Source organism: Gasterosteus aculeatus, chromosome 11 (assembly GCF_964276395.1).
Source record: "Gasterosteus aculeatus chromosome 11, fGasAcu3.hap1.1, whole genome shotgun sequence".
Taxonomy (NCBI): Eukaryota; Metazoa; Chordata; class Actinopteri; order Perciformes; family Gasterosteidae; genus Gasterosteus; species Gasterosteus aculeatus.
In genome coordinates, this window is record NC_135699.1 from 10,828,277 (window position 1) to 10,854,268 (window position 25,992).

A 25,992-nucleotide genomic window follows, 5' to 3' on the forward strand; every position below is an offset into this window, starting at 1 on the left:
ATTCATTCCTTGGTTGTAACGAGTGGTCATTTAAGTTACTGTTGTCTTTCCATCATCTCGGACCAGTCTTCCCGCTCTCCCATGACCTCTCACATCAACAGGGCATTTTCGTCCACTCAACTGCCATCTAATAGTTTCTCTTTTTTGGACCATTCTGTGTAAACCCTATATGGCTGTTTGTGAAAATCCCAGAATGATTTGTGACGCACTCAGACCAACCATGTAACGTTCAAAGTCACTTAAATCCCCTTTCTTCTGCATGCTGGTGCGCTGTTTGAACTTCAGCAAGTTGTCTTGACCACGTCTATATGCCTAAATGTATTGAGTTGCGGCAATTTGTGTTAACAAACCTTTGTACAGAGGTACCTAATAAAGTGTCCGGGAGTGTACTTGAGGGCTGGTTTGTAGGCCTGGATTTTATTTTCTTGATTCTGATCTAAAAATGTTTAATATTATTAATATAAATCGTTTTTTTATGTATGCTAAATTAATGAATTCACATTTTGTACTGTTACATTTTCTTTATCCCTTTTCATTTAATTTTTAATTATATTAATACTATATTATTTACTCACTTTAAACAGAAGAATAATGGGGAAAATAACGTCAGCACTTAGTTATTCTAGTTCATTCGAGCATGTTGAAATACTTTAAAGACAAAGCAACTGTTTTATCTTTGTTATTGAAGTGAATGTACAGACCACAAATTGGCACGTCATCAAAAAACGGACGATAACCTGCTGTTTTCTGTGGGAATACAGAAACGGTCACGTGTTAGTGGAAAACGCCGCGATTATGTAACAACGTGTCGCCTGCGTGCGCCTCATCGTACGATTCCCCTTCCATCAAGTCCGCCACAATGAACACGCGGCTTCCGGTTCGGCCCTTTCAGAGTAAAACCAGCCGCTGTGGCGTCGCAACCGAACGCGTTTTACGAGTGGCTCTTCACTTCCGCCGCGGCCCACGTGCCACTTGACGTGGTTGCGTCGTTTCGTCGCCGCTGGAGGAGGCGTTGGCGCATCGCACTGCTGCTGCTGCTGCTGCTGCTGCGGCGCCACAAACCGGCTGTCCTGCACCGACACGGGGCTTCGCGACGGACACCGTTCACCGAGCGCACCGACAGAGAGAGAGAGTCGCTCCTGTGTCTGCAGCTGAACTTCAAAAGGTTTGAACCCTCGCCAGCTTCGACATGATCAAGAACGGACATCACCACCACCAGCACCACCAGCACCAGCAGCAGCACCACCAAGTGAACACCGCGGCCGGTAAAGACGCGGGCACGACCCCCGGCGCTGCGGCTTGCAGCCCCGAGAAGAGGAGGAGGAGAATCCGGCTGTGGTGCGACGGCTGGTGAGTAACTTAGCGGATGGTCGGCGGCGCGGTGGAGGATGGCGCAGCGCGGTGCTCGCCGCCGCTCGCCCGGTTGGATGACGGCGTCAGCACAAGGCCCCGCGGCGCGTTACACCGCTCTCACCGGCCGGCTGCTTCCGTCGGTGATATCAGCACACGCGCAACTTTAAATTCAATCTGATGTTGTATTTGTGCGTTCTCGTATCCGCTGTTATTTGGTAATTACGGATTTATTACATTAACATTATTTTTGATCTATACTGGAGCATACGCGCTCTTCCCCTCCTCAGTCGATGGACATACTTAGATAATAACACCAGAACAGACTAATCATTTTTACTTTTCACTAATTCCCCGTCATGTTGAGGAGCCCTTTAAGTACAGCAGTATAACATATACTACTTATATGAGTAATGACTCATGCAATGCTATTGGATGTGATTCGGATAAAAGTGTCTGCTGGAATGTATTTTAGGTTCCAACCCTATTCAATCCAGTAATTTACTGACTAAGGGGGACACAATTTATTTACAAAATTAACAACAACAAATTGTGATTAAGATGAGGAAGTGAGATTTATATGTAAACGCTGAACTGTTTAAGTGACATCTTTTTCGCAATTGATGAAGGAAAATCATTCTTGACTGACATTTAAAAAAATGTTTTTGCATATATTATTCTAGTCCATGTATACCATAAGGCGCAATCAAAGTCACATTGTTGGCAATGTGGCAAAGTTGGCATTAGTTAATACCAATGAGGTTTCACACACACTCATTTGTCTACATGGCAAATGTGTCCGACCAAATCAATTTTATGAGAAGAATTTATTCAGTCCAGTGGCTTAAATTATACATCTTGTGACACTGATATTTTAGCATGGCTCACTGTCGCTGAGACGACTCATTATAAGGAGCCTTCCTTGACGTTATTACTAATTCCTGTGCTTCTCACGCCTTGACGGGTCAAAAAGTCACATTATTCACCAAACCGCAGCCAATGAAGCCATTGTTTGAAAACAATACTTCCCTTTTGCTTTCCACAGATACATTTGAGGGAAAGAGAGCAAATTCAGGTGGGAGAGGTTCAAATGATGCACCTCAGCTCGCCAGGTCCTCTGTGGGACATTCTCAGCTTGACTCCTCTTGGGTTCGTGACGCCGTAACGACACACCGACAGACGGGGCGTCCCGCTGGCAGGTCGGCGTAAGGGAAGAAAGAGCGATTGAATTGGGGTACGGCGCAGGCGCTCACACGCGCGTTGCTTTAAACGCGACGCCGATGAATAACGTGGACAAACATCTGCGAGGGGAAGGGCGATGCTCACCAGAGTAAATAAGCTCTTGCGTTTGCATCCATTTGCCAAAAACAACAAACGTGCAGAACAAAGACAGCCGAGGTCACTCTGCTCCTGCAGCTAAACATTCGACATCTTATTTTTTTTGACCAATGGACAAAACAAATACTTTAGATCCTTTGGAAAAATTCACTGTCCAATTAAAAGACTTCCACCGACACCCAGCAGCACTAATGATCTCCTTGTGAATAATGCAACAGCGAACTGGCCCCTCTTCATGTGACTAATTAGGCTTAACACGCTTGTACCGGACCAGGTGGAGTTTAAGGTTTTAGTGCCATCACAGAAACTACACTAATATTTCAGTCATCTCAAAGTGGCACTTTTTAAAAGGGCAAGTCAGAATACTTCTTTGTTTTAAGGAATAATTTGGACAACCGACAAAATGACCAATGTCTAAATATTTTAGTTTTCTGATACAAAAGAATCTTGACCAAATTGTATTGAGCTGTAAGTGTAAATGTTAGCTGAACTAATGAATTGATTGATCTACTATTTTCACACTAGAAGTTATTCAGCTTCCCGTTGTCAAGTGTGAAATACAAACTTTGGACCTTTGCTTGAAAACAACAATTCAAATTCAATGTGTCACCCCATTATCTTATTCTTTCACCTATGCACTCTTTTATAAAGCAATAATGCAGATAATCATCATGCACAGCCCTAGAACTGACCCTATAAGATGCCTCCTGTGGGGGAAACGCCAGTCGTCTGGTTTGCAGAGTTTGGTTCCACGGTGCAGCGAAAATTCTACATGTTTGGAATCCCTGTGTATGAAGGCCAGGATTATGTCGGCTTTCTCTTGTAGAATTCCTATCATTTAGGTGTGGCGGCCCGTTCGTGGTGTTATGGTATGTTTGCGGAATGTTTGGGATGCCAGAATATTATACGCTGGGGCGAGCACGCAAAGAGGGCCAATGTCAACAGAGCTCATGTCATTGACCCATCCGACCCATCCAGCCCACACCTGCCACGGCCGCTGTAGCTCGTGCGTCCGCGCCCGTCACCGAGTCCATTGTGTGTCCCGCCGGACCGACATCCAGCGCCGTCAGCGCTATGAGAGGAAAATTCCAAGAAGAGAGCACAGTCCCTCCATTTGTTGAGGCATCGTTGACCCTGCCCTCACTTCGCGCCACAATGACGCTTATTTACCATCCATCCGTCCTTAAAAAGTGGTGATGCGGGGTCAAAGATCGGTTGTCCGTGAAGCATCATAGAGTAAAGTCCTCTTCCACTGTGCCTCTGGTGAGGTGGCATGTCAGGTCTATAAACGTGCTATTTAAAGCCTCTGTGAAGTGTTAATTATTCATTACAGGATTAACTGAGACTATGCCTTGAATTATTCAAGACAAATCTATTGTAATCCCTTTGTCTGCAGGTGTTTAAAGTTAAATGAAATCTCAATAAAATGCCACGGTAATTATCTTTGTTCCCCATTAGCTGGTATTTCCTACTCGTGTCTCATTGTGTGTCACTGTTCCCGCTGCCGTCTGTCTGGCTTTATTCCCGTGAGGTGCAGGTGCTTGTTTGGGTGTCCGCTAACAGGCTACGCTGATTAATATTACATCATCTCACGGTCACGATCCAACCCTCGACCTATAAATACAACAGGAGTACGGTAACACATGTCGGGCGTCCAGCCCCAAAAGCAGCCTCCCGCTCTTATGTAACTCGGCCCGAGTGTTTTCTTCTCCATTCAATCCACTTCCAAATGCTCCCTCCTACTACATTCTTCTCGTCTCAAGAGCCGGCACACGTGGATCCTGAGATTGAAGGCACAAGACACACACAGACACCCTCTTGCTTCCCCGACAACAAGCATCTTATTTCGTGTTTTATTTTGGGTAATATTTGTTCTTCTTGTCAAACCATTAATGGCTAAAGTCTAAAGTGACACCGTAGCAAGATAAAAGTGCCCGGAGGCTGAAAACATCATGGGATTCTGTTACTGATGTGGCCGTGTGGATAAAGTGCTCATCTGTTTTCTCATTGATTTTTGAAGCTATTCCTGGTGCTGTTTCCACCGGACTGGGAGTTGACAGGGCCCTTCTTGTCCTAAAGAGGACACGCATGGCAATTTTAATTTCATTTCCGTCTTTAATTCCGTTGTCATTATTGTGATTCTCTTAAGTTAATTGCTGTCAAGAAATTGGTGATGGTTACACTCGCTGCTGTAATGAATTACCTTGTGATTAGATCCTAATAAGCTCCATGCATCTTCAGTGACACCTTCATTCACTTTTAGCAGTCAGAGGAAGTGCAGCATGGTAGACGTTGTTATCATGATCCCAGCAGAGCAGAAATAAAAATCAGCTGCTTGCAGTTGTGTTAGTGGTAAACGGATAATACTCATGTGTTCCTTATCACCATGGAAGATTATCCGTACCCAATCTAATTATCTACACATGACCTGGTTGGGGGGGGAAACACATAGTGTGAGTTTTGTCATGTCATCAGATATCTAGCAGATCACATGAAGTGCGTAGAACAATAATATCATGTTGTGCATGTTTCAGGCCTTCCGCGTGTAGCTGCATCTCTGTGGGTCCAACACCCAAACATCTGCATAATAAAGAGGAGCAGCACTCTCTGACTTTGGGAGTAGTGGGAACTTGAAAATGAACCGTGGCACACAACTCTGACCAAGGCTCTATCCAGGAAGCGTTTCCAACCCCCTGTCATTATCATTAGGAGTAAAACATGCGCTTCCGGAGAAGAGTTGTGTGACTTAATATTCGACGAAAGAGCGTCTGTCAGGCTTTATTACTTAAATCAAGAAATCCTTCATCCGTTGTTTAATTTTAAAACCAAGAATAAATTATTATTATTTTTTAAATCCTTCCTCCGCTGCACCTTTACCTCACTACAATGATGCAACTGATATAACCTCTCATGTTCTTATCCTCCCAGCTATGACATGGTCCATTATGGCCACTCCAACCAGCTGCGACAGGCGAAGGCCATGGGAGATTACCTCATCGTTGGAGTACACACGGACAGTAAGGCTCAGAACCGCTGACTTATTGTCCTTATCACACCTACAGTACATCTTCAGTGGATGTCGTGTTGCAGCTCCCCCCAATTCCTTTTCCCCCTTCCGTTACCATGCATTCACCATGCTATGCTACTGGAGCCATTTTCTTTGCCTCATAAAGCACACTGGGGCATTCTGGTGTTATGATCCTCCCGTGACTTCATGGTCAGGGAAAGCAAAGATACCACAATCTTTTCCTCTACTGAAGTTACAATAAATATCTCAATGAAAGATATATATATATATATATCTGTATATCTGTGAATCTCAGTTGATTCATGCGTGTCGATGGTTTATCGTTGTGTACATGTTCTGTCTTCAAGGCGAGATTGCCAAGCACAAGGGTCCGCCGGTCTTCACCCAGGCAGAGAGATACAAGATGGTGCGGGCCATAAAATGGGTGGACGAGGTCGTGGAAGGAGCCCCTTACGTCACCACCCTCCAGACCCTGGACAAGTACAACTGTGACTCCTGTGTGCACGGAGGTACAGTTGTCACTACCTCGTGTCCTTATTTAGACATACATAAGCATTACAGTACGCTGATATTAACAGGGTTACGTCGATTTCTGCACGCTGTGGTTTTTCAGATGACATAACACTAACGGTGGACGGGAAAGACACGTATGAGGAGGTGAAGAAGTCGGGGCGGTACAGGTGAGTGTGCGGGAGAATATAATAACAGCCAAGATGATATCGTGTGTGTGTGTGTGTGTGTCTGTGTGTGTGTGTGTGTGTGTGTATTTGAAGTTGTTGTAATTCTGTTGTTCCAGGGAGTGTAAGCGAACCCAGGGAGTTTCCACCACAGATCTGGTTGGCAGGATGCTGCTGATGACCAAAGCACATCACAGCAACATTGTGAGTAAATGCCCCTCGGTACGCTGCACGTCATTTACATAGGCACGCCTGATTCAATCCTCTTCTGTCTTTAGGATAGTTCAGACTACCAGCAGCACACGGACAACTTTGGAAAGGTAGGTGCCGAATATTTAAAGCGTATTTGCAGTGAATTGAATCAAATCCACGGCTTTTTAATAAACTCGTAGATGAAGGACTAAATTCTCGGCTCTGCGGCTTCCTTGTTAGACGGTTTTTGCCGTTCAAATGATTGGAGTTGCTGTGTGGGCCAGACGTCAGCCATCTTTAAACAAAGACCTTCACTGTGGACCCACTTTATAATCAAGCCGCAGGCCGTGCCAGTGGCGCAGTGAATGTCACTTTTGTTCCTGATGGGGGGGAAAAGAAAAGCAGAGTCAACATGCTGGGGATTCTAATGATCACATTCGAATGAGTAGACTAGCAGAGTTGTGCTGTAAAGTTGGCCGGTGCTCCCACACAAAACCAGTAGTGCCGCTGAATCTGTCTCACCGCTGCCCTGTTTGTACTCATTGTGCCTGTTTCTGGATTACGGGGGTCACATGGTCAGAAGGGCCGCAGTCCCTGGACGGGGGTGTCTCAGTTCCTGCAGACCTCACAGAAGATCATCCAGTTTGCTTCAGGCCAGGAGCCTCAACCCGGAGACACCATCATCTACGTGGCGGGAGCCTTTGACCTCTTCCGTATCCTTTTACATTCTCAGGATTTATGGAAACCTAAAACTTGTTTAGTTAAACTGAGACACTTCTGTAACTGCCATTACTAGACGGAACTGTTGTTATTTAATAGTCAGCTTCTTGACTAACTTCCTGTCAGACATCGGCCACGTGGACTTCCTCGAAGCAGTGCACAAGCTCGCCGAAAAGCCATACATTATAGTCGGGTTGCACTTTGATCAGGTGAGACACGTGGCTGAGACATTTGCTGTCTCTTTAAGACCGGTTTTGCCATTGCACTTTTACTATTTTTGGTTTCCTTTTAGGAGGTGAACCGCTACAAAGGGAAAAACTACCCCATCATGAATGTCCACGAGCGAACACTCAGCGTGCTGGCTTGTCGAGTTGGGTCTTCTTCTTCTTCTTGTTCCCCCTCCCTCCGTCAACACAGTGCATTGCACTCATAATTATCCCCAGTTCATTTCATGTGTATTGATTTTTTTTTTCTCCACAGTATGTGTCAGAAGTGGTGATTGGTGCACCCTTCGCAGTCACAAAAGATTTGCTGGAACATTTCAAGGTAATTAAAGGCAAAACAATTATCTTGCACCACTAGTTGATAATGTTCTCTTGAATTAAAAATGAATAAAGTAGAAAATTTTTTTTCATCCACAGGTGGACCTCGTATGCCATGGGAAGACGGAAATATATCCTGACAAGGATGGCTCTGACCCTTACGCTGTAGGAGGATAAACACCGTCGCTCACAGTTTAAAAAACATCCAAAATATTGTAATCTGCAGGAGCAATCAATCACATCTAAATCGCAAAATTATTTCTTCATATCCAGGAGCCGAGGAGGAAGGGAATCCTGCGTACCGTTGACAGTGGGAACAGTCTTACTACGGATGCCATTGTGCAGAGGATAATCAAAAACAGGTTAAAAAAGGATTTGGGGGCAAACAATAGATTATTTCAGCCAGCATCCACTGGGCAAAACTTTATTTTTGTCATTTCAAATAAATACAACACATTTTAATAACTAGATTTAACATTGGATTCATTATTTTTCCGATTTTCGTGTTTTGTGTTTCCATTCAGGTTGCTCTTTGAAGCGAGGAACCAGAAGAAAGAGGCCAAAGAGATGGCTGTGATCCAGGCCATGAGGCGACAAGAGGAGGAGAAGACTAAAGAAAGATCCCAGGCCGTGCTGTAGGAAGGCCCCAAATATGCACTTAGTGTCGACATAACAACGAACAGCTCAATTAATCTAAGCTCATGTACAGTACAAATGCAACCCTTTTATATGCGTTATTACACCGTCCCCACGTGATCCCGGCTCATGACGGCACTCCTTACAGCAGCCCGTTTGAAGCCGGGGCGGCGTAGTCCGCCGCGGGGTCATCAGGTATACCGCATTTGTTCTCGTGGGCGGTTTTGTGTGTGTGTGTGTGTGTGGGGGGATCGTCTGTGTATTCATATATTCGGCATATGCAAATACATGTTCATGTCAGTCAGCAATCAAACAGGCAGACGATGGAGGGTGTAAACATACGGAAGATATCGTGATGTCTTCAAATGTCTATTTCATCTCTTTGGATATTTTTTATTTCTAAAGCACTTATTTATTTTCTTGCCTACAGAAATATTGAAAAAATTGTGGATGCCTGAGATGCTGGTCCGCCATTAATCCGTAAACAGGATGTGATTTGATAAGTTGCTTCTAAAGCACTGGGCTGCTTTCTGTCGATCATTGGATGTAACCGCACAACTGATCAATGTATAAACTGTATGTACTGTATCTATGTATTATAAAATAATCATAGGAGGTCCAGAGGGCACTAAAACCACGAGCGAATCCCCCCGTTCCTCTGCATCTAACCTGGGGGGCCTGGATGTGAGAAGCTCTACTAAACTCTTTTGGGGACGCATGTAAATTTATTCTGGAAATGATCGGAACTGTCCTGTTTTCCATGTAGAGCAGGTTTTTAACCCCTAAATGACCGTTGGCCTTCTGAGTGGAGTTGTATTATTTTTTTAACCAACACTACTTAGCTTTTATCCTAATATAGAGAATACTACTGAGTTTTAACAGACTGGGTTAAAGCTTTAGTTTTCATGCTATAACTATGACAAATGCTCAGTGTGGTTGACTTGATCATGAAATAGACCTCTTACTGTAATTGAGCCGTGAGCAATTTAACTTCTGTCTCTGTATCAAATGTGATAAAATAATATATTTTTTGTAGATCAGTATTTTACTCCCCTCCTCTCCATTAACTACTGTATAGATTCATATTGTATAAAAAAAAATTATAATATATCTGTATGTCAAGTAGGAATGTATTCCTTGTAAGCTATCATGTGTATGTTATTGACAACTCCCAAGTTGATAAATGCTGTAGAATACTGTTATGATTACAGTATATTGCTGATAATAATAACATTTTTGTCTGAAAGACTATTTGTCATATTCTTTTCCATAACACTAAAACATATCTGGGTTTGGGAGTTTTGCAGAGTCTTACTGATTTCTTAAGGAATTGATCTGAATGAGTAAGCTGTGCATTAATTACATGATCAAAGGTTAAGGCCAGTTGTGGACACAGAAATTATGTTTAATGTTTAAAAAATTGCAATGGAAAAGTTCTGCATTTAAATCTTTCAAAACATAAAATTGTTTGGGAAATGAACTGGTATGACTGCATGTAAATGTAAAAATAAAATAATTAATAATAAATGAGACTACCGTACTCCGATCATGGAGGTGACGTCATTATTGACCTTAATGCATTAACTACACGTGCTGAGTTAATTTTCTAATATCTTCAAATGTCCCAACAATTCTGAAGATCAACTGTGCTCTTATTTTGAAACAGATGCGTTCCTCCTCTTCCTGTATGAGAGCTGGTCCAGAGACATGCGGGCACACGTGCCCTCAATTTGATTAATTAACAAGCTGGGTTGTGTTTTTGTGTGTTCCTCTTAACTCTTTCCATCAGCAATTCAGGCTGTGAGTCAAACGACCCCGACGTGTAAAGCCAGTTGAAGCAGAGATGTTTTGCTGTCTTCATACGCTGCAGGTAGAGCGCTCTTTACTTTGTTAACTCATTAAACAAAACACAATCTCTCTTTCGTCACCCCGTGTGAGAGGGTCACACTCGAGTTTCGCCTCTAAATTTGATTTGTGGAGTAACATTTTTTTTTTGTGCAGAGCATGTTATAGAATTAAGATTATTACCATTATGTGAAATGAAACCGCTTTAATTAAACTATTATATTAACCTCTAGTCAGCATTATGCAAAACTACATTTAATGGCTTACTAGCTTTAAGAAGACTGCCATCTAATTATTGTCAAGTGAGTTCTGTATTTTATACTAAATTGTTATATTTGACAAAAAATTCCATCTTTTCTGTACTTTGTTATTTTCAATGTGGAAAACTGAATTCTTCCTCAGATCTGCATGGGAATGTGCTCCCACCCAAAACTAACAGAAGAGGGTAAAAAGGCCAAACTCCGCAGCTCCAAAATCGAGCAAGACCTCTATGAACATGCCAGGAATGAGATGAACGTGGTGAAGATCCTCATGCTCGGTAAGTCAAAGGCTTTAATGTCCATTATTCGGTTCGACCAAAGTGTTGCATTCATGAAGCGACGCATTTTTTTTGTGTCAGGAGCAGCGGAGAGCGGGAAAAGCACCCTGATCAAACAGATCAAGATTATCCACAGTCGGGGCTTCTCCGAAACTGAGCTCCTCAGTTTCAAGGTATTTGAGCGCCTGCGAAGCTTTTAAGTTTTGATATCCTGCGCTGTTGTCTATGCTGTCAAGTTATCAGTCACGTGACACAGAGTCTCCGCCTTCCCAGGCCGCAGTACTGGACAACCTGCTGACCTCTATGAAGTTTGTTCTTCGTGGAATGGGGACGCTCAGGATCAACCTGGCTAACAAGAACAATAAGGTGATGCGGTTTTAAACATCTTGTGGTCATAGCCCCCCACTAGGTGTCAGCATTCCTCTATTGCACAGCACGCCTCAGTGGAGGCGGTTGCTTGACATCGTGATCAGGTCATGACGGGCCTACTGATCCATTTGGACCTGGTAGGTTCCATTTGAAAGCAGTTTGAATAAAAAGAAAACCAACATGTCCCCATGTGTTGCAGACGTGGGCCCGCTCCATCCTGTCCTGCTGTCAGTGTTTGGGGGACGACCAGGAACTGCTCCCCTTCGTGGCCCACGCCATCTGCGCGCTTTGGGCCGACCAAGGGGTGCGAGCGGCCGCGGCCAGAGGTTACGAGTTTGAGCTGAACGACTCCGCGCTCTAGTGAGTAGAATGACCCTAAAGTGAGCTGCTTTGTCACGACGCCGCCAGATGATGATGATGGACGGCGGAAATGTCATCGGAAATTACCGTGCGAGAAGCGTGTCGTCACATCTTGTCGATACAGCGCGACGGTAGAGCGACCGCTGAGAGGAAGAAAAAAACTTCCACGGGAAATGACTCCTGTGACATTTGCGGAATGGGAGGCTTAATTGGGACCAATTTAAAAGACTGTTTGCCAATATCGAGGAAGGTGGAAATTAGGGTGGAGCAGATGAAACAGACTTGATTTAAAGAGGGTTTTTTTTTTTATGAGGAAGAGATCTTACCACTTACTATTATGTGGGACCATTTTTATTTATCTGGGCAGAATTTATTTGTTTTTCTCAATTGATGTGCTTCAGCAATTGTGCCCTTTTTGAATTGTGGGAGGATTAAAAAAAAAAAAGCCTGCACATTCATTAATCACACTACTCTGCATAGATCAGTTTGAGTGTATGTTGCATCATCAGCTGTAGTGTGGATCATTAATTGAAGTGTGGAATACACTTTGCTGAATGCCATTATTAATTATTTATAAAAAAGGTACTCTGGTACTTTTTATTTATCGGTCCGACTGGGAGAGATGATGTGACAGCTTCATTATCGGAAGTCGATGGGTTTCGAGGATGAAATTCCACTGGCTGTCTTGCAGTGTTCTCACTCTTCTGGACCACACATTGATTTCTCCCTCCAGAAATATTGGATCAGAGTGCGTCGTGACACACTCGACTTCCCCCAAACCCAAAGGCACCTCAATGTTTTAAAATGACTTCTCGGACGTTAACTTATGTTTGAATTGGCTCGTTAATGCCAGAAAGCCTTTTTTCTTCTGTGGGAAGTTAACTTATCGCTGTATCCCGTTTTTTAGAAATCCACTTTTAATCTGCATCCGGATTGATTAACAGACCGTTACTGATGTGAGGTAATGGAACATTTTTAAATGGAAATAAGCAGCTAGAAATGTTTTTGCTGTGACTTCGTCACTACGGATAAACAAGAAATGACCCAACAGGACATTTCTCACTTTGAATACCTGGCGTGGCAAACATTATTTCTCCCGTATATTGAGACAGACCGTCAAACAAAAAACTCCAGCAGAGATGATTGACTACAGAGATGTGGTGGACTTGGTCCTTTTGTTGCCTCCGGATTGTTTGCATATTCAAACTTCAGCACTAACAGACTAACTTCCACTGCTGATCCTTCATTCAGCGATGCCATTCAAAATACTGTACCTTTTTGAATTGACTCATCTAAATTATAACTATACCCTTAATGGATGTTGGATTAGTTTCAAGCATCTTTGCCTGATATCTAAAGGAAAAGCAACAACTGGATGTGCATGGGCTCATGGTTGGCAGTGTGTAACGCTGCTCTCATCCGTTGTATACATGTGTTCCCTTCTTTTCCCCCTCCAGTTTCTTTGAAAACATTAGTCGAATCATCGCTCCCAAATATGTTCCCACGGAGACGGATGTTCTCAGAGTGCGAGTGAGGACCTGTGGAATCATTGAGACGCAGTTTCAACTTAATGAAATGATCTTTCGGTAAGATTTATTAAACTGGCTGCGCAAATACAGCGGTGTTTGCAACCTGATACAGCGCCTAGAACAAAGCTTAACATGATGCTGTATATTGAAAGTGTAAAGCCTTTAACAATTCCCACTTGACTCACTCGCGGCATCACTTCCTACCTAATGTTTAAGGGGCTATTAGATTCCTGAACACGTTATTGATGCAATATTTCACTTCTACGGTACAGATGAGCTCTTTGGATGTTTTACCTTTTACATGAGCCGCCATACTTTTGATAAAGTGCATAATAACTCCATTTCATTGTGGAATGTGCACCTTTTTAGGATACTGAACTAGTCGTTCAGCAGACTGGAATCCTTTGCAGGTCTTCACTTGCGATGTTTGGATGAGGGTTTGCTGTCCTGATTCTGTTGGATTCTCAAATGCAGCAGAATCATTGCTTCGTGATGCTGACATTTGGATGTTGTTCAGTGGCTTGCTTGTCAACGAGGCGCAGCTTGTGCATAATACAGCAGCTTATTGGACGGTCCTTTGTGACGAACCTGATCGTAGTCCTGAGGACTTTTGGATTTTCATTTATGTTGCATCAGTGTCGGAGCTGTTTGCAGCTTGTTGAGTCTCTGGAAACTCTGACTCCCCACTAACTCTTAAAGGGTCCCAACGAAAAGCAGAACACGACTGAGCTGAGGGAGGCTATGAGTCATATATATATATATATATAAATATATATATATGACTCATATATGAAATATTGATGACTTCCCGGTGCCTGCTGATTTCAGTAATGTGGACAGAATTATAGTGAAGGTGCACTGATAAAACCTTCTCCCCTTTGACCTTTGTTTTCAGAGTATAGGCAGTTACTTGTGTATCTCCCAGCTCCGTTCAATAGATTGAAGTTTAAGATTGTTAGTGTCTGTCCTCCGTTTTTGTTCTTCATGGCAAATTTATTTGGGGGAAAGAATACTGTAGACTAAGGCATTTTGATGACCTGTGTGGACTTTTAGAGAAGAATCTACATAAATGTTCAACTCCATCGTTGTCTACCAAGTCAGTAGTTGGATTGTTTTAGGATGCAGCGGCTACGATCGGCATAAGATCTTTTAATTTGTTTAATCTTAAACCTGTAATATCATTTCTGAAAACCGTGCGAGTGAGTCCGCCTCGGATGTCTTCTGATGAATTCTCAAACTCAATAACGTTCGTTCCTTTTCGAGCTTGCGAGCTGGATCGCTTTACAGGTCTGATCTTTTTTCCTTCCGCTAAATCTGAAGAAAAACAAAGAATAACCGCTACTGCTGTTAAATGCCACAGTTGTGGTTCATTGTCACTCTGCTTGTTAAAAGAGATTCTTGACCCGGGGATAAAACGCTTCAGTACCTCTGACATGAAGCACCTGGAGACCGTTTGGCCCAAATTGGAAGCCATTACCTGTGTCACTGAGACCCTTGACTTCACTTGCTGCCGGATCATATTTTGAAATGGATTTCCCATATATTTTAACTGGGTTTAAAGTAATATCGGTATTAAGAATATATATATATATATATATATTTACAGTATATTTAAAATCAATGCACTTGAACCCTGTTTTTTGCCTTCTGCTCTGAACATGGCACACCCATGATGAAGTGTAATCGCTAGAACTACTTTGTCTATTTCTACAATTTATGTGTGTGGGAATAAAGGGTAACCCCTGTGAGTGCTATGATATGTACGACTCAGTTTGTTACTGGTGAAGAAATATATCAATATTAACAGTCTGAACGTTTAGATTTGCCTTTCAGAATGTTACAAAACGGCCCTATAACATTTAGTTTTAAAGGAATGACTGACAAAGTTGTACACCACTCATTTGCACAGCTTATTTATTTTACTAACACAGGCTAAAGTTGTGTTGAGTATTTTAACCCGACATCAAAGAACCTTGCACAATGAATCTTTATTTTCTCAGACATCTAATGTTGCGAGTATGACTGAGGCATGACTGGATTGCTCGCTCATCGACAGGTTGTATGATGTCGGAGGGCAGCGCAGTGAGAGGAGGAAGTGGCTCCGCTGCTTTGACTGTATTCAGGCAGTGCTGTTCGTGGTGGCCCTCAGCAGCTATGATATGACACAGGCAGAAGGCCCTTCAGGGGTACGTTGTGAAAAAGACTTGATTGCGATCGCCTGATTCGAAGGTGGTGTGTTTTTTTTCTGCTGAAATTTGGTGCAAACTCAATTCTCCCCGCCTCTCTACAACTCATCCATATTGTCCCATTAGAATCGACTGCAGGAAAGTCTTGAGCTTTTCAAATCTATCTGCACCAACACCGTCTTTAGGAGCACCTCACTGGTAAGTTTAATTGCACCTACTTATTTTAATAAAAATACAATAATGTATCACTTGTCCTGTGATTGAGTGTTCTGCAGACTCTGATACACTTGTTTTTAATGTGATTAAAGCACCAAGTGGGGCTCTTGGTAACCATTCAAACTGATGGGACACAAGCAGGCTCTGATTGCGTCTGACTGAGACGTACACAATTGGCACAAAGTTGAATTGAGGTGTAGGGCGCTGCAGTGTGTTTAGTAAGTTGGCTGCAAGCTCTGTTAAACGCTCAGTCTTCTGTTTTATTGTGGGGCGATTTGTATTCGGCATGACTTTTTCTGACTTGTCATCGCTGTCCTACAGATTCTGTTCATGAACAAAACGGACCTTTTCCGGGACAAGATCCTGCACTCTGGAAGGCATTTGAGATTTTACCTTTCTAGTTACAAAGGTATGCCAGAAAGGGTTCATTTCATGTTTATATGACATAATCAGTGTGAAATTGAGTATGGCATACCTTTTCTAGTGGAAACAAAGGTCATTCAATAGCAAATATCCAATTAGCAAACCAGTGTTTACTGATATTAGAAGTCTCTAGATTGGACCATTCTTAAAATGTTGATTATTATTTTTATTTTTTTTGTCATTCCTCGACCCCAACCAGGAGCAGACTGTGACGTGGACGCTGCGGCCCACCACATCGCTGCCATGTTCTCGTTGTGTAACTGCAGTCCAGCCGAGCCCGTCTACCATCACTTCACCACCGCCACAGACACCACCAACGTGCAGGTGGTCTTCCACATGGTCATAGATCAGGTTATGAAGGGGAATCTAGCAGCGGTCCAGCTGCTGTAAAAGGCCCCTGGCTTTTTAGATTTTAAGTGTGTGTGTGTGTGTGTGTGTGTGTGTGTGTGTTGTCATGCAGCGGTGGAATTTTTATTTCATCAGTTTTTACCGTGAGCAAATTATTGCTAATTTTTTTTGTTTTAACTGCGATTTACTATAATATTGAACTCTTAATTATTTTAAAACCTTTTAAATAAAAAAATATGTATAAGCCTGGTCCTGTCTGAATGTCATTTATCTCTATAAAGTCGTTTTCAACATGCATATTTATCCATCAACCCATTGTGAGCTGTTTTAAGACATGCATGTTTGCTACAACAGTATTTCCTTTTCAGTACTTTTTATACATCATACCTGGATCAATTACTGAAGATTGTGCCAGTTGGTCGTTGACCAAACTGCAGTGATTTAGTCATTACATCTAAATGAGAACACATTTCCCTGTAACATGTTTTACTTCCAATAATTCCAACAATGGGTTGCATTAAGATTCATTTATTAATGAAAACTCATCGATTATTTACATTACTTTTACAGAGTAAAGTTCAACACGGGTCTATTGATTTAGGAAATGTTGAATGAAGGTCTGTCTTCCGTCCAGTGCAGTATTGGTGTTAAACTTGGACGTATACAGGGACTTGTCTCTGAGCCTTTTCATCGTCCAGCCGTCGGCTCTGCTGCTCAGTCCCCTCCACAGTCGGCTGAGTCCAGAGTGAGGAAGATGTCCGCTTTGCACTTAAATGAACCCGTGATCTCCTGCAGTTCACAGCTCTGCAGATCTGGGGAAATGTCTTTGATGCAAACAGGCTGTTTGGAGAAGAAACAGAAAATTCCATTCCATTTAAAAAAAAAAACATAAGTACATTAAACCTTACACTTGAATCAGAAATGCCGAAATATAGAATATATCTTCAGGATTTACTGCACTATGTACTGTATTTCATAACATTTTTTACTTGTTTTAGAAGTCTTATTACATTTACAAAACATGAAGGAAGCGCGTACAATGGGATACATAATTCCAGTATATTATGCAATCCAAAAATGCCCTCCACCAGCTAAAAAAAATACTCCACTTGCGTATCTGTACAAAGTGATTTATTTTGCTTGATTGACATTTGTACTGGCTCCTTTCATTTTTGATATTTCTCCTTGAAGTTAAAAAGATGTAGTCTTGGTGTGGCTACTCTAGTATGGGCTCTGGTTTAAAAATGAAAGTGATGAAAGAAGTGTGGTCCTACTTGAGTAGAATAATGGTCGTCTGAAATGAGTAATTCCACTCCAGCCTGCACTATTTTACAACATAGGTGTCATTTTTTTGGTTTAATATCTATCCCACTTTTACGCTCTTGCAAAAAGTCATGCGTAACGACAATCCCACCCAAACCCCCAAATGTTCCCAAAGTCGACCCCCAACTGACCATCGTCTTCAGGATGAAGTTCTGCGCCGTGAGTTGCGGAAACGCGTTTTCGTCCGCCGGCTCGTCGCTGTCCGCCGGCTCCGGCTCTGCTCTCCGGACGTACGGGGACCTCCGAATGCCCGACAGCAAGCCGGACGCCCTGCCCACGGAGTAGTAGCTCGGACCGGCCGCCTGCTTGTACCAAGCCTCCGACGGACCGCCGGCCGCCAGCAAGGAGACGACCAGCACGGGGAACACGAAGGTGGCGGGCATCATCTCCTCGTCGAGCTCCGAGCCGAATGCGATGCGCGTCGTCTGCGCGCTCTTTATAGGGAACCTGTCGTGACGGTTCGTACGCACCCTGGAGAGATCCTGTGCTCACAGGTCGGACTCTAACGCGTCCATCCGTCATGCAACCTTATTCCCAAGGGGATCGGGAAATATTCTAATTTGCAGGCCTGTAAATTGTGTGTGAAAAAAAATAAACTTTTTTTTATAAGTAAAGAAAAAAAACTGGATGCATTTTAAAGTTGTTTCAAGAGGCCAGCAACACATATTGTTGCCGTCAGAGTCGCGTGAAAGTCCAAAATCTATGCAAACTGTTATTGTGTTGTCGAGAGAGAATATGTCATTTTATGGTGTATTTTACTTGGCTGCGAAATGTACAATATTTTACATGCCGACAATGTTTCCAAGGCAAAATTCCTTAGAGGCAATACAGTCTATCATTGTTTTATTACATTGGAAATTTCTACCCGACAACCAGAAGCAAACAAAACGACACAATAGATTTGAAAAAAAAAAAAAAAAACTTTTCAGAGAGACATCGCTGATGATGTGACTACTTTGACCGCAACAAAGCAACACGAGACCCTGCATATATATGCAAACCACATATGCTCTCCTAATTTCAGGGCCTGCTTGACAAGAGAAAGCTGAAGGCGTGCACTGAGTCCGTGACCTGATTTCACAAGCCGAGAACCTTTTGAGGGCGATCAAAACCCTATTTTTCCGTCACAGGAAGCCGTGTTTTCACTACGTCAAGAAGCGGATGAAGAAAAATCACATTCGTTCACTCACAGCCATTTGACGTACCTGGAAACATGCGCATTGAAAACATAAAACTCATATGGACACTGATGCCAGTGTTTCTGTCTGGTGAGTAAGACATCTACGTCATTTAATGTTTTATGAAACTGACAGGGTATCAATAGATCCATCTCTTTCAGGGGTTGACTGTGGGACGTGGCGAGTGGTGTATCCCCAGAGAGACATCTGCGTGGTGAATGGATCGTTTGTTGTCATTCCTTGTTTATTTGATCATCCTTACAACCTGAGGGTGAAGAATGTAATGTGGTATCATGTAAAGTCTCGTCCTGTCAAGAGTCCTTTGGTTTATGACAGCTCCTCAAACAAAGTTCCCACCCGATTCCAGTACATTGGTGACCAAAAGAACAATTGTTCTTTAAAAATGGACCAAGTGGATCACAATGATGCTGGAAAATATGTATTCCGATTCACAACAAACTCAGAAAATGGCAAATGGACCGGCAGACCCGGCCCAACATTGAAGATAGTTGGTAAGTCTTCTATTCTGTGACTGATTTATGCACTTCAATGTGTACAGTCTGAAACTGAAGCAGTGCTTTGCCCTTCTAGATTTGAAGATCTTCTCGACACGACCCGATGGAGTCAGAGCAACAGAGGAAGGCGACTCAGTGAATCTGACCTGCGTAAACGTCTGTGATAAACATTCCTCTGCTTTCATCTGGTTTAAGAATGGAGAACCCATAAACGAAGGACCTGTACTTTATTTAAACAACGTGTCCTCCACAAACTCTGGAAATTACACTTGCTCTCTGAGAAGACACACGGAAACTTCAGGAGTCCTAAATATAGATGTTGAATGTGAGTATGAGACACAAGATGGACACAGAATGAGTTATTATTAGTAATTAAGTGTAATTAAGTAATTGAGTGGAAACAGTTTGATTTGGATGAGTGAAATGAATCTATTTCTAATTTGAGGATAAGCATCTAGATTTCTCTGATTGTAAACAGTTTTCTTTCAGATGGCCCCAAGAACACATCAGTGTCTGTCAGAGGATCCATGGAGGGAGACTTCAGCAGCAACATCACCCTGATCTGCAGCAGCCATGCAAACCCTCCAGTGGAGAATTACACTTGGTTTAAAATAGATGATGAAGATGACAATGTTGACATCATGGATGTTGGACCTTGGCCTGAGTTCCTCCCTGCTGATGGTGGCCAGTATTTATGCAGTGCCACCAACAAACATGGAAGCCAAAACTCCTCTGTTGTGACAGTAAAGATAAGAAGTAAGGATGACGTTACAGAATTTAACTTTTACATTACACGTCATTTAGCTGACGCTTTTATCCAAAGTGACTTACAATAAGTGCAGTTGTACATACTTGAACTGATACACTTAGTGAATAATGACATGTCAAGTTTTGAAATTAATTATAAAAAATATTTATAACAGCTCTAACACTCTTTTTTCTTTTTGTTTCACAGAATATTGGGCACCGTTCGGCAGCGATGTCATCATTATTGCCACTGTTGCTGTGCTGCTGATTGTGATCGCTGTGGTGACCCTTAGGAGGTGAGCGATTTTGAAAATCCCCTTTCAGGTAGAAACCCCTCCAATTTCATAAAACGCTTTGAGATGCTTTCCTCGAGTAATTGTAGTACTCATACAAACTCTTTTCCAAGTAGAAGTCGATTCAAATGTTACTCATGTAAAAGTACGACGCAAGATATCATTTCAATAATCCTTAAGGAAGTTATTCTGAAGTAATGATAATACAAGTACAAAATAGAAGAACAATTAAAATAAGATAGATCTGATGAATAAAAAGTAATATTTTGCATTATATTGACTTATATTGGGGACCCATACAGTTTAATGGCCACTAGTGAAAAAAAAGTAAAGGTATTCAATATGCAAAATGGACCGTATGAGGGTATCAGTATGTTTCATTAAAAATACACGCCCTTATATAAAATTAACAATAAACGTCTTACTGAGTTATGTGGTCATAACTGTCATCTGTCATACGTGCGCTCTCGGCGTATATAATTGTGTCATCATTTACTCAGGGGTCTGCTGATATAAATATCACGATTATGTCTCATGGCAGAGTCCTGATTCGCTTTATGTGTTTCAGACTCCATAAAAAAAGGATCTGGATACCGAAGCCGGAGAGTGAGGACGACATACAGGTGCACTTTCCACGACATACATTCAGAAACGACTCTCCAGTATATATTGTAATTAAAGCCATCAGCGGCACAGAGGTTGTCTGCAACTGGGTTAAGCATCTTTCAATGCTTAAAAAAAAGTCAAGTCTTTTTGGCTGTGTGGGTGGTAAGCTCGTAATAAAACCATAAAAGCGGGATTGGACTTCAGAAGAACACTAATTCATGTTGAGGTTTTTCCTTCATGATTATGTGCAGAATACAGACTATGTCAACTGGCTCCCGTATGCCAATAACCACACACAGGAGAGACATCCGTGTGAGGGAGGAACAGAAGAAGTTGTCTATTCAACCGTCTACTACAAAAAGAAAACAAAGTCCAACACGTGAGATGTGTATTTGCACTTTGTTACATTTCTTTTCCGCGTTTGTTGCATTGGAGGCTCATGTGCTGACCGACTGTGTCACGCAGGGAGCTGCCGACGGACTCCCATCCCCGTGACGACGAGAGTGTGATTTACATCAGTGTTTCAGGTAAAGCTCGGGAAATACTTACAGATTCACAGAATGATTATTTGCATGCAACGTCTGGAGTGCAAACCTTTTTGGTCTCTTTTTCAGAAGCCAACTGCTGAATTCTTCATAGCTCGAGCAAGCAAACACGTGGCACTTTGCAGCACTTAAAAATCTGTAAGAAAGAAGCAAACAATGTCATAATTATACTTTTAACTCAAAAGAAAAGACGACCTATTTCATAAAAAGTGACCTATTTCATACAAAAGAGACGTTTCCATTAAGATTCAAATAATCAAAACGAAACATCAATAAATTGGCTTTTGGAACCGATAAAATAAAGAAAGTCTAAACTCTCACACTGTGTTATGTTATCTGAGTCTGTAAAGGTTGATCTACTTCTTGGCATGATTTCCTTACATTGCTGTTGTGCTGCTGGCTGTGTGTGTGTGCGCGATTTTATTGTTTTCCTTTCAACACAATAATAACCTGATGTTACCTGAATGTTTTTGACATTCATTTGGTTGCCAGCAGAGTTCAGCCTCAGTGAAAAGGTGCAAGTAGGTTTTCTCGGACTCATTCCTTTGTTACTAGGTTTCATCAAAGAGAGAGAAAAAAGTGTTTTAATGGATGTGCACACACTTATCTGTGAGCCTCCAAAAATCATTTTCCTAACTGTGAAACTACACTGCAAAATCAGGCTGTTAAAACATGGGAAATAAATAATGATGGAATATATATGCAGTATTGGAGCAATAAGAGCAAACCCAAATTGAACAGGGACAACAAATGTTCACAAATCTGTCTGTTCAGCGGGTTAAAACCCAATAATTTCTCTGCACAGGCAGGTGTTTTTACATATTCAGGGTCACGCATTCCATTTTTCACCGCAACCACTGCACCGATTCAGCGTTGCTGTTTAAATACGTTTTTTGGACTCACAGCGGAAAAAACAAGGTGCTAAATTTACTGTATCTTCACTTTCATAACACACATTCCTTTTCAACTCTACATTACCCACAAAATTAAACTTGAGGTTTTGGGTTTGCTACGCTAGTAACGGCAAATAAATGTGTTCTATGTGTATACAAATATATATAAAAACAATTAAGTGACTAAAAGCATAAATGGAAACTTTATAAAGAAAAAAAAGGATTCGTCAGTGATGTGATCAGTTGAGTACAGTCATTTACCCGAGGCCTGGCTTCATGTTGAGCCGAAACTACTGAGGTGGCAACTTGTCTTTGCTGTGTTTGACTTGCTTTCTGGGAACTTATCTGACACTTAACATCATGAGACAGGAAGTTTTGCTTTGCACAGGAAGAAGAGAAAAGGCTATCTAACCTTTGGAAACAATACATGTATTCAGACACACTAACATCAAACAGGAGCTTTATGATTACGTGACTACAAGATTAAACGTGTCTTGAATATAGACACGTTTTTTGGATAATCATGCTACTGCTATTTTAAGAACAACATTTAAATTACATTTAAGGGTGCTAATGCCTGAACACTTTTCTTTTTGATATTTCTGCTGTCAAATATCACAAGCTTTGACAAAAACATTTTTCTTTCTTCAACACCAATCTTTGATGCTCAAAACTAAAGAAAGGCCACCGCCGCACGTGAAGAATCGACTTGAAATCTGAAGCTTTGTATTCTCACGAGATCACAGCTTGCTGAAATGATCCGATATAAGCTGCACGCCGTTCCATGCAAGTTCTTGGAGGCTTTGACATGTTTCTTGTCAACTGTACAAAACCCACTGAAGACCTCAACTTCCTGTCGTATAAATAGTATCCGAGCAGTTTTATTCTTAACTTGACTCAGGCACACAGGTTTTATTGTAAGTTATCCCTGTTTTAACTTCTAAATGCAAGTATGTTGCACGGTGGAGACATTTCCATACCTCTGGATCTGACTTCCTGAATGTAAAACACTCCTCACTTGGGAGTGGAGTCCCTGTTACCATGGCAACTCATTGCAAAAAGAAACTGAAACACTGAAGATAGGTGTTTTAGCAAGATTACTCAGGTGACTGATTTTTTTAAGGCACATTGGTTACGTGTGAAATCCTTTGTGGTCGACATCTGGTTGAAATTTTTAATTTTTTTTTAAACTCCACACTCGGCAATTTTCTCGGATTGTTCTGCCCTCTGCTGTCAATTTGAGAGCAAAGCACGTTAAAACAATGGTGATGTTAAGCCTCCATTACCATTTATTCAGCCACGTGCCTCCTAACCAGCACAGGGCTTTTTGGTTCATGACAATAAAATGGAATAGCCTACTAAGTATAAAATTCAGTTCATAAACTTATCTAATATTTTATTGAATATTTATTAAATAACTTAATGATTCAGGATTTGAATGGATGATACTTTGAAGAAAATTATTTTCAATCTCACGTACCCCCTGGATGGCCCCCACGTACCATTTGAGAACCACTGCTCTAATGCAACACAGAGTCATGCTCAGTGGAGAAGTGGGTGTGATGTGAGAGTTGTTGGGAGAGTTAGTTAACAGGCATCGCCACATGTGTCCCGGTGAACATCTGCATGTTTCCCGTTTCTTTCAATACGCAGGAACAGAGCGTACCTCCTTCCTCAGGGTGAGGGAACACAGCACACAGTTTGTATCTTTGTACTTGTTGTACTGCATCAGTTGTAAGGAGAGCACAAACAGACACTCAAAGTGACATATCATACGTTTGCATGTTATGGGTACAACGATCGTACTGCTCTGTGAGGGTTTAAAACATTCAAGCTATTTGTTGCCTACAAATCCAGAGGGTTTTGACAATAGAGAGCAGGAAATAAAGCATTGATTCAGTGGCCCCAGATCTACAACAAATAACATAATTATCCGTGATCGTTTTGCACTCTTTACTCATACACCTCGCATCATAACCAATTGTGCAAATAATTATGGCTGTAGTTAGCAGATTAAAATTATGTGGAATAATGGGATTTTTTGTGGCAAGTCAAACCCCCAAAAACTGAAACAGATTAACATCAAAATATTGTTTAAATGTGTGTCTATCATTGCTGGAATCATCTTCCAGATGGTCATTTTTCAAGAAAGCACATTTCCCCCTTCGGGATTGTGCCACAGTGCACACAGATATTCTGGTATTCTTTAAACATGCACACACTTGATCCCAACCTTTGTCACAAGATAAAGGTTACACAATTGTCAGTCCGAATCAGTTTCTACTTTCCGCACATGCACACATAAATCATTTCTCCCAACACACACACACACACACAGAGCTGACAGAAGTCATTTAGACTTAGACGACGCCCATTTCGGAATAAACGAAACTTCCCAACACACGCGGAAACGAAGTGACAGAAACACTCCCGACAGCGCGTCCTGGGCGGCGGACGCGAGCTGCCTTCTGTGCTGTTTCCCTCCCTGCGAAACCCAACGAGGCGACGTGACGCAGCGCGGCAGGTGAGCGCGTCTATGTGACGGCCGCAGGTGAAGCGGCCCGACTCTGACCATGTGACCCCAGGTTAGCATGAGAGCAGCCGGAGTCGCTAGCAGACCTCGCGGACAGGGAGGGGGGTGTCAGCTCGGGACTCGTGACTGTGGTTTAGGACGCGGTGCCGTTTAGGTGACACGTGTAGTCGCATCGGCTCGTTGGTGTTTTCTCTTTGTGGAAAAGGGGCAAACAGACCCCGGCTAATGTTAGCTTAAGTTAACCCTTACGCAACTCAAAGAGAGAATTAACGTCAGTTAGTGAACGTTACGTAGTACATATATGGATCTGTAGTGAGACCCAGGGCTGTCGCTATAGTTATAAATATTGTGTCGGTAATAATGTACTTATCATGACTTGTACTGTGTGGCTGCTTAGTTAACGTCGCTGTTATTGTCTGTCGCTTGGGTCCAAGCAGGAAGTGACGTAAGGGACATTTCATTGGCTGAACTTTGGAGCCATATACCGAAGATCTTGTCACGAGGAAGAGCAATCACTCCAGTGCTTTAAAAATGTTGTCCGGTCGGATCGTGGGCATATTCTTACTCGTTCTGCAGGTGTTATCTGCTGTTTTCCAATCACAATGAATGCAGCAGTGGTTACTAACCATAAAACAGGAGATGACGCAGGCAACTAGAGTTACAGATGAGCTCCTCTTTTTCCTCTACAGATTCGTTCTTCTTTTTGACTATTATCAATCAATGTTGTGTTAACAAACTTTATTTCTTAGGGACCGACTTTATAAAAATGCCTTTAGCAACACTATTTGCTAAAGGCATTATCTATACATCTTGAGAAGAGCAAATATGTTAAAAAGAATATACACATTTAAAATACTTTAATACGTTAGCCCAAATAAATGCAGTATGGAATAGCTAATTCTTTTATTTCCCACTCATCAATGAAAACAACCAAAAGGTATGCTAGCCTTTTTATTAGATACTAATTAACACAGCAATATCAATATGCATTTAGACCTAAAAGTGGATCGCAAGATCATTTCAGGGGATTGCCAAATGGTTGCGGAGGGAAAACAACAACAA

General features: G+C 42.1%; 5 protein-coding genes across 11 annotated transcripts in view; 4 read left to right on the forward strand and 1 right to left on the reverse strand.

The window, feature by feature from the left end:
- Positions 1-974: 974 nt before the first annotated feature.
- LOC120828512 (ethanolamine-phosphate cytidylyltransferase) lies at positions 975-10,034 on the forward strand. 2 transcript variants are annotated; one of them, XM_040192125.2, is made up of 13 exons: positions 975-1,350; positions 5,617-5,705; positions 6,064-6,225; positions 6,330-6,396; positions 6,513-6,597; positions 6,672-6,713; positions 7,166-7,298; positions 7,432-7,514; positions 7,598-7,675; positions 7,786-7,851; positions 7,947-8,012; positions 8,121-8,209; positions 8,372-10,034. In XM_040192125.2, exons 1-13 carry the CDS (start codon positions 1,190-1,192, stop codon positions 8,484-8,486), a joined length of 1,236 nt encoding a protein of 411 aa, XP_040048059.2. In that variant the 5' UTR covers positions 975-1,189; the 3' UTR covers positions 8,487-10,034. The 2 variants fall into 2 exon arrangements, with proteins under 2 accessions (XP_040048059.2, XP_077939880.1); XM_078083754.1 differs by having other exon boundaries at positions 997-1,350; positions 6,672-6,712; positions 7,150-7,298.
- Positions 10,035-10,174: 140 nt separating this feature from the next.
- LOC120828513 (guanine nucleotide-binding protein G(o) subunit alpha) lies at positions 10,175-16,546 on the forward strand. Of its 4 annotated transcripts, none has more exons than XM_040192126.2 (10): positions 10,175-10,353; positions 10,731-10,866; positions 10,948-11,039; positions 11,140-11,232; positions 11,435-11,595; positions 13,053-13,181; positions 15,181-15,310; positions 15,437-15,508; positions 15,848-15,935; positions 16,149-16,546. In XM_040192126.2, exons 1-10 carry the CDS (start codon positions 10,327-10,329, stop codon positions 16,337-16,339), a joined length of 1,119 nt encoding a protein of 372 aa, XP_040048060.2. In that variant the 5' UTR covers positions 10,175-10,326; the 3' UTR covers positions 16,340-16,546. The 4 variants fall into 4 exon arrangements, with proteins under 4 accessions (XP_040048060.2, XP_040048061.2, XP_077939884.1 ...); XM_040192127.2 differs by having other exon boundaries at positions 10,184-10,353; positions 10,954-11,039; XM_078083758.1 differs by having other exon boundaries at positions 10,284-10,353; positions 10,768-10,866.
- Positions 16,547-16,809: 263 nt separating this feature from the next.
- On the reverse strand, positions 16,810-18,691 carry LOC120828515 (neuropeptide B). Its single transcript, XM_040192131.2, has 2 exons — positions 17,752-18,691; positions 16,810-17,137 (listed from the first exon to the last, which is right to left on the reverse strand). The coding sequence occupies exons 1-2, from the start codon at positions 18,004-18,006 to the stop codon at positions 17,012-17,014; spliced, it is 381 nt and encodes a 126-aa protein (XP_040048065.2). The 5' UTR covers positions 18,007-18,691; the 3' UTR covers positions 16,810-17,011.
- A 56-nt stretch (positions 18,692-18,747) lies between these two features.
- Positions 18,748-21,823, forward strand: LOC120828511 (basigin-like). Its single transcript, XM_040192123.2, has 9 exons — positions 18,748-18,888; positions 18,960-19,310; positions 19,390-19,638; positions 19,803-20,069; positions 20,269-20,356; positions 20,922-20,976; positions 21,211-21,338; positions 21,425-21,486; positions 21,574-21,823. The coding sequence occupies exons 1-9, from the start codon at positions 18,834-18,836 to the stop codon at positions 21,585-21,587; spliced, it is 1,269 nt and encodes a 422-aa protein (XP_040048057.2). The 5' UTR covers positions 18,748-18,833; the 3' UTR covers positions 21,588-21,823.
- A 2,873-nt stretch (positions 21,824-24,696) lies between these two features.
- Positions 24,697-25,992, forward strand: part of LOC120828510 (E3 ubiquitin-protein ligase rnf213-alpha) — a 28,786-nt gene continuing 27,490 nt past the window's right edge. For 2 of the 3 annotated variants that reach the window (XM_078083755.1, XM_078083757.1), the window contains exon 1: positions 24,697-24,921. The gene's annotated coding sequence lies outside the window, so the exon portion shown is untranslated. Of the gene's footprint in view, positions 24,983-25,992 lie in introns of all 3 variants that reach the window. The other variant, XM_078083756.1, reaches the window with a different exon arrangement.

What these genes read in the sequence shown, in the direction of transcription:
- LOC120828512 (XM_078083754.1), top strand. Translation starts at nt 1,190, where the DNA reads ATGATCAAGAACGGACATCACCACCACCAGCACCACCAGCACCAGCAG. An exon ending in AAGAAGTCGGGGCGGTACAG is followed by an intron (nt 6,397 to 6,512) that starts GTGAGTGTGCGG and finishes CTGTTGTTCCAG; the next exon opens with GGAGTGTAAGCGAACCCAGG. An exon ending in ATTTGCTGGAACATTTCAAG is followed by an intron (nt 7,852 to 7,946) that starts GTAATTAAAGGC and finishes TTTCATCCACAG; the next exon opens with GTGGACCTCGTATGCCATGG.
- LOC120828511 (XM_040192123.2), top strand. Translation starts at nt 18,834, where the DNA reads ATGCGCATTGAAAACATAAAACTCATATGGACACTGATGCCAGTGTTT. An exon ending in CCTAAATATAGATGTTGAAT is followed by an intron (nt 19,639 to 19,802) that starts GTGAGTATGAGA and finishes GTTTTCTTTCAG; the next exon opens with ATGGCCCCAAGAACACATCA. An exon ending in TGTGACAGTAAAGATAAGAA is followed by an intron (nt 20,070 to 20,268) that starts GTAAGGATGACG and finishes TTTGTTTCACAG; the next exon opens with AATATTGGGCACCGTTCGGC.
- LOC120828513 (XM_040192126.2), top strand. Translation starts at nt 10,327, where the DNA reads ATGTTTTGCTGTCTTCATACGCTGCAG. An exon ending in CTTAATGAAATGATCTTTCG is followed by an intron (nt 13,182 to 15,180) that starts GTAAGATTTATT and finishes GCTCATCGACAG; the next exon opens with GTTGTATGATGTCGGAGGGC. An exon ending in TTACCTTTCTAGTTACAAAG is followed by an intron (nt 15,936 to 16,148) that starts GTATGCCAGAAA and finishes GACCCCAACCAG; the next exon opens with GAGCAGACTGTGACGTGGAC.
- LOC120828515 (XM_040192131.2), bottom strand. Translation starts at nt 18,006, where the DNA reads ATGATGCCCGCCACCTTCGTGTTCCCCGTGCTGGTCGTCTCCTTGCTG. An exon ending in ACTTCATCCTGAAGACGATG is followed by an intron (nt 17,138 to 17,751) that starts GTCAGTTGGGGG and finishes TTCTCCAAACAG; the next exon opens with CCTGTTTGCATCAAAGACAT.